This window comes from Vairimorpha necatrix, chromosome 3 (genome assembly GCF_036630325.1).
Source record: "Vairimorpha necatrix chromosome 3, complete sequence".
NCBI classification, from domain to species: domain Eukaryota; kingdom Fungi; phylum Microsporidia; family Nosematidae; genus Vairimorpha; species Vairimorpha necatrix.
In genome coordinates this window covers 938,242-945,202 of record NC_088818.1, presented here as the reverse complement: position 1 = coordinate 945,202, position 6,961 = coordinate 938,242, and the positions used below count along the sequence as shown (strand labels likewise).

The 6,961-nt window shown below is 32.9% G+C and overlaps 2 protein-coding genes across 3 annotated transcripts; one reads left to right on the top strand and one right to left on the bottom strand.

Moving 5' to 3' along the window:
- Window positions 1-1,260: 1,260 nt before the first annotated feature.
- Window positions 1,261-2,606, top strand: VNE69_03254 (uncharacterized protein; the record flags this gene model as incomplete). 2 transcript variants are annotated; one of them, XM_065473116.1, is made up of 4 exons in its annotated part: window positions 1,261-1,290; window positions 1,342-1,539; window positions 2,103-2,174; window positions 2,358-2,606. In XM_065473116.1, the coding sequence occupies 4 exons, from the start codon at window positions 1,261-1,263 to the stop codon at window positions 2,604-2,606; spliced, it is 549 nt and encodes a 182-aa protein (XP_065329187.1). The 2 variants fall into 2 exon arrangements, with proteins under 2 accessions (XP_065329187.1, XP_065329188.1); XM_065473115.1 differs by lacking the exons at window positions 1,261-1,290; window positions 1,342-1,539 and adding an exon at window positions 2,028-2,051.
- Window positions 2,607-4,172: 1,566 nt separating this feature from the next.
- VNE69_03253 (DDE-TNP-IS1595 domain-containing protein) lies at window positions 4,173-4,655 on the bottom strand (the record flags this gene model as incomplete). The annotated part of the gene is made up of 1 exon (XM_065473114.1): window positions 4,173-4,655. One exon carries the CDS (start codon window positions 4,653-4,655, stop codon window positions 4,173-4,175), a length of 483 nt encoding a protein of 160 aa, XP_065329186.1.
- Window positions 4,656-6,961: the final 2,306 nt, after the last annotated feature.

Here is a 6,961-nt window from a genome sequence, read left to right as displayed (position 1 = left end):
CCATCTAAATATTTAGTATCTCAAAAGTTCTTGTGATAGATTTTTTATGTTGATACTGGGTTGTCCACAATTCACCACCATGCTGTTCGAATATGGATTTATCATTGTATAGGGGTTTATTTATTTTCTTATTTATAATCGACAGGTGGAGTTTTTTTTTTTTTTTTGGGGGGGGGGATTGGTGGCTTTTCTTTTTGCTGATTCTGTCTTTTTAAATATAAACATTTTTATTTTTATTTTATTTTTTTGAGGGTGGGACCAATGTTTTTTTTTAACTAGCTGCAAATCTCTGCCCGCCACAAGAGAGCGTCCACGTCGCGGAGGGTGGACCAATGTTTATTATAACTGGGTGCAAAGCATTAAGTCTTGCCAACCTTCGTCTGCTGGTTGGCAAGTGTGATGACCTTATCAATCAAAACATAGCTCATCACATTATTTGTTTACTATTCTTAACAAATAATCCATATCCATGTAATGATACAATATACTCCATTCCAAGAATAGTCTTTCTAAAACTTCTTGTTGTTTGTTTACAAACAAACATGTAAAAGTATAAATAGCAAAAAAAAGCTCACAAGGGCATGGTGAGCAAGAAGGTGAATACAAACGCTAAAAATAATAAAAGCTTTACTCCTGAAAATGCCTTTTACCTCATTAAGACATATCTCCGCCTAAGATACGTCAAGTTGAATTCAACCAGAGAAATCCTAAGCAAGGTACATCTGTCAAAAGACGGAAGGAAACAGACAGAAAATTTCAAGGGAAAGTTCATTACATTCAAAACCAAAATAGAAGGCTTAGAACTGAAGTTCACGGCGGACCTTTACTTTATTGAAGATCTACGAAATATGAATATTATAGAATGGTTAAAAAATATTGAGAATACATATAAAGCAACATTTGGACACAGAAACCATTTATTTTGATGATAAGGAAAATGTGCAAAGACTCATAGATCGAAAAAGAGAAGAAAGTAGAAGGCTTTTCTCCACACGAGATTATCTGATCGGTTTTAGATTTCCGGAAAAATGCTGGTTAACCAAACGTAAAACAAAGGAGGGAGAAACTTGCGAGATTATGACCGACTTATCGACCTCTAGAGTATAATAAAGAGTTAATTCACTTGTATTGGAAGGTTACAAACCAGATTGTGAAGTTACCAGCTTCTGCAAGCTGCTATTCACACAGACCAAGAATTAATAAAATTCTGGTCACAAACTATTACTTTATTCAACAGAATAAAGAGAGAAGAAGGTAGAAATGCCAACCAAAGGTACTGTGGGAGAGCGGGTTGGTGGCTAGCTTTGCTTCCTACTGTAAGAATTTACATGGAGTGACTAGTATTCATCGGGAGTACTTAGATGCTTTTGTGAAGAGCTCAGTGAAAAGAGATTCAAGCTTAAAAACTTGAAGAAACAGCATGAAATTGAGATTTCTGTAGTTAGAAACCAATTTGACACACAAATTGATGCCCTAAAGGCTTCAAATGAAAGATTAGATCAGAGAATTGACATAATTCTCGCTGCTCAAAAGAAGAATGTGAGGAACAAATCACCATAAAACCTGATAGTAGTGATCAAAAAAAGGAAAAGGAGAAGTTTGGTGGATTTTCCAAAGCTCAAGATAAAGGCAAATAAAGGTTACTGGTAAAACGATCCCATCATTCAATACCTTCAATGTGTTTTTACGGAAGGTAACCGATGCCGTAAAGGAAACAGAAAGTTGATGAATAAAAATATTCTTAAAACAGAAAAGACGAAGAATGACTGAACAGTCATTCTCAAAAATTGTGATATGAAACCAAAGGTTTTAAAGAAATCTGATGTCTCAAAAACATCAAAAACAGTCGAAACCAATAACTTGCCCCCTTCCCAGGCGGTGTAAAAAAAGAATTTTAACTGTGATAAGAAACAGTTGAAATCCCCGTTAAGTTTCAAAACTTGTAATAAAATACTGGAAGATGATTGGTATATGTTATCTATAAAGTTCGTGCGAAGTCGAAATTTATGACTGAACGCAAATCCAAGATGAAGAAAACTTCTTCGCCTAAGGTACCTCCTCCTCACACATCAAGGAAGAAACAGCCGAACTGAATAGATAAGCTATCCAGAGAAGAGTTGCTAGACCTAGCAATCAACGGAAAGAGGCCCAAGGACTGCAAATACAAAATTGTAGTCGCTTATTGTTCCCCGGGGGGAACACATTATTAGAGAGACCTAGCCCAAAATATAGAGCATAGAGGAAAAGAATATTCCTCTAGTAAAAGATATTGAAGGAGAGGGCAGGATTTTTCTTATTAGAGATGAAATCTGCTTTCAAGCTGCTGAAACTCTAGGGAGCTCTTCAAAAAATGTAAGAGTATTATTGCCGAAAACGAAGTAGGCGACTATATCTCTAGGAACAGATCAGCTTTGACGAAAATAATCTCCGATCTTCGTCAAAATTGGAAAAAGTATGTGCCTGTTGATAAGGCAATAAAAGTTATAAAAAACGGCCTATCTGATAATCCTACAGTAAGCCATAAAGAGTTTTTCCTTTCCGAGCTGAATATAGAACAGCTCGGGAAATACATGAAAGTTGATAGTAAACACCACAATGAACAGTGATAAAAATCTTATTATTAAAAGAATTTGATCATTTTCCACTTTACACCCCCCCCCCTACATATATAAATACAAATTTTTAAAAAATATCCCTTTTTTGAAAAACCAAAATGGAAAAAAAGGAGGAGAAAATTTTAAAATGATAAATTTATTAATTCGTCAAAAAAATTAAGTTTTCAATTTCTAAGCACCAAGATTGGTGCTTCTTTCGTATTCGATCGGACCTAAAGACCCCCCCCTTGTAAAGGAAAAAATAAAAAAAAATAATAGAAATATAATTTAATAAATTAAATAATAATCAAGATAAAAATCATAAAACTCATTTAAATCGTCTATTTTACAATAAAATTTCCTGAACATAAATTCAATAAGCCAAGTATCAACTTCTTTACGCTTAACTCCATGTTCCTTGGTCATTTCAGATTTTAATTGCGACCAAATGTTTTCAATATTGTTGTTATAAGTTCCATCTGCAGATCTAAAACCTAAAGAATGATTTGCAACCTTATGCTCGAGACAAAGATTTCGAGCCACACCCGGATAACTTGGATGACCATCACTATGTAAAATTGAACCGATACCTATTTTACTTTTTAAAGCCTCTGTTAAACACTCTACGGTTCTGTTCTCAACTCTTGTAATGTAAAAGTTTGTGGGATTATCAGCCTCTACTATCCCTAATATCCAAACAGTGTCAGGAATTGAATCGTCTGAGCTTGTTGGATATCTTCTTTTACATCTTCTACAGATGACAGACTCATCAACTTGGACAATTTTACCTGGTCCACCAATAATTAGACTTTTAGACATTCTATTTTTAAAAATTTGTCTAAGTCGTTTTTTTGCTTTGGCTACAGTTGAAGACGAAACCCCCAATTTTGCTTCTAAAATAAAATAGCTACTTCTACATAGAATTAAAAATATTAATTCGCAGTAGTTATTCAAAGACAACTTGTTCCTTTATTTATGAATACCTTTGCACTGCACTTATAGTCTGTGCACCTGTATACCACTCTTTTAATGCCTCTTTCATTAAATAACCTTAATTTTGCAACCTCACTGCATTTGAAACATATTTTTTGTTCTGAGAGCACTTCTAACTCAATTAATGAGTTCAAACAATCGTCATTGCCGTAGAAAAGCCTCTGTATTGGCTTGATTTTCACTTTCGTGCTTTTCTTAGGTATTCGATCAGAAATTTCAAAATTCGAATTTTTCATTTTTAGGGGTCGGAATTTTTTTAAAAAAATCTCTGATCGAATACCAAAGAAGCACCTAAATCTTAATAAAAAGGGTAGTATTAAATCTTTTGTTCTACATCTTACCGGTATTATGCGTTTAACGGCAGACTAATTCCCTTCTATAGTATTAGTATGAACACCTGTGATAGGATCTACAAACCACTTACTATGATTAACTGTATTGTGAGCAGCTATTATCTGGCTCATTTTCGAATATCCTTTCCACAATCAGAATAGACTGTTGATTGTTTATCAACATATGTAAAAATTAGACTTAATAACGCATCTTTATTCCTATTTGGGACAGGAACTAATAGAATTTTTCTTTCTAAAGTCCTAAAGTCCGTTCGACCATCCCCAATACCCACACTCCCTCTACTTTATGTCCAACGTTGTATTTACGTTTTCCAAATGTGCTTTCGCCTACTTCGACTATTATCTCCAAACTGCCTAGTGTTCCTTTTGCCTTTTTCATGTATTTATGATAAACTTCATCAAGCAAAAACCGTTGAAGACATCTCGATACAATGCTGGGTGAAATACTTAATAACTTGGCGATTAGGAGAAGCGGAATTTTCGTAAGCCAGAGGTTCAGGATCTTTAACATTAGTATATGATCCAAGTGGGTTTTTGCAAATATCGTATTTGCAAAAAGGCTCCTCTCATTTTTGCATTTTTTACCAATGCATCTGTCAGCGTTCCCCTTTTGCTGTCTTTTCTTGACTTCTTTGCCACATTTGCTGCATTTTATTTTAAGAAGTTTTTCTTTTATCTTTTCGTATGCTATGTTAATTTCCTCGTTGGTAAGCATAAAATAGGGTACAGAAAAAAATCTATAATCGGTGCTACTAAAGAACTTAGAACTTATTTTTACTTATAAAACAGAGAAACAAGTTCAATAAATAACTTATTCGTTTGTTTTGTTTATTCATTACCTATAAAAAACAAAATATATACTAATTAATATGTAACATAAGGTGAATTATAGTATCATATTTGTTTTTATATGATAAAATTAACATGAATTATATATTTATTTTTGTATAAGAGATAATTTGGTTAAATTGCGATGTTACCCCCCCCCCTAAAAAAATAAAAAAAAGGGGGGAAAATAAAAAAAAAGGAATAAAATTATGCCCCTAAAATGAACATAAAGAATTTTAGAAAATAAATATATAAAAAGGAGGATTTATTTTTATTTCTTCTTGAAAAAAATATATTAAAGGTACCAATGTGCAATAAGTGCATGACAACCATGACCAAAATTAGAAATAATTTGGACAAATATCGTTGTTACTTGCGACGAAATGGGAGAAAATGCTCAAACAAAGGTAACATTTACAAATAAAGCATTTTTAAAAGTTCTAGATTAGATATCAAAGATCTTTTAATTTTGCTGTGTGAATAGGTTAAAGGTGTAAGCAATGTTTTGGCTACTATCGAATTGGATATAGATAGTAGTACCGTATCTCGCTAGTTTACGCTTTTTAATAACGCTGTATTCTTATACTATTTCAACTACCTTCAAAACAAAACCATAGGAGGTTTAAATTGCGTAGTTGAAATAGATGAGACATTGCTTGTTAAAAGTAAAAACCATAACGGTAGAATCCTTCAATACCATGTTTGGGCCGTTGGTGGAGTTGTACGAGGAGACAGCAATTCTATTTTTTTCGAAATTGTTGAAAATCGATCAAGAACTACTCTTGTCGATTTAATAAAACGAAAAATCGCACCTGGATCTACAATTATTACTGATTGTTGGCAAGGGTATGAAGGGTTTTCGGAACTATGTCCGGATTATAACTATTTACATTTAACTGTAAATTATAGCCAAAATTTTGTAAATCCAACAACAGGCGCCCACACCCAAACAATTGAGGGAATGTGGTCTGTAATTAAAAAGGGAATTGCGCAAAGAAGGAACTTGCCATGTTTTATTAATGAATCTAATTCGAAAACTTGGCACTTCTCCGTTTTGCTGCCCCTATTTTTTTTTTTTTGGGGGGGGGGGGCAGCAAAACGGAGAAAAGCAAAAATTTAATAATTTTTATTTTTTTTTTAAAAAAAAGCCCCAAAAATGACAAAAAGAAACTTTTATAATTTTAGACATCCTTTGTTTTCCAGCTTGCCTCATGTAAAGACTACATGATAGAGACTGGAATTATTAATTTGATTAGACGATGTGGTTTTTGTGATCATGTTGTTGCAAAGCTTACAATATTATTGGAAAGGGGAAAGGAAAGATTAGTTTATAGGTGTATGAGACAACAATGCAGGGCCAAAAACAGCTTTTTACCTGGGATTAAGTTGTCATTTAAAATTTATCTTTTTGTTGTGTTCTTGGTCCTTTGTAACAGCAATTATAGATTAATTAAATGTTTAACGTGTGTGTCAAATGACACTATTTTAAAAATAAAGCTTAAATTTAGGGAATATATTAGAAAGAAATTGGAAACCGATTGCAAAATCGGTGGATCGGGAGTTCAAGTTCAAGCTGATGAAACTGTACTGTGTAAAAGAGGAACTATTAGAGTTTCATCTAGAGCAGATGATGGAATTAAAGATACTGTATGGATTTTGGGGTTAATAGAAGCTGTAGATAGAAAAAATTTTTGTATAGTACAAGTTCCGGATCGAAAGATAAATATTTTAACAAAGATAATAGGAAATATAGTCTTACCGGGATCATTTCTTATTTCGGATGGCCATCCTAGTTATCCCGGTGTAGCAGCGAATCTAAAACTCAAACACATTATTGTAAATCATTCAATAGGATTTACTAATGAAGAAGGTTTTCATACTAATAATATTGAGAATTTTTGGTCTTGTATGAAATCTGAAATGACTAAACAGCACGGAGTAAAACGTGTGAATATCGAATTTTGGCTCGAAGAATTTACTTTTAGAAAAAAATTTTTAAATAACGTATTCAAGAATGAGTAAATGGATGTTCTAATTGATTTTATTTTTTTTATTTTTTTTATTTTTGCTGCCCCATTTTTTTAGGGCAGCGAAACGGAGAAGCACCGAAAACTTTATATAGCTCGTTTTAAGTTAATTTATAGAGAATCACTACTTGAAAGAATGTTATGCTTTTTTGAAGTTCAAAATATA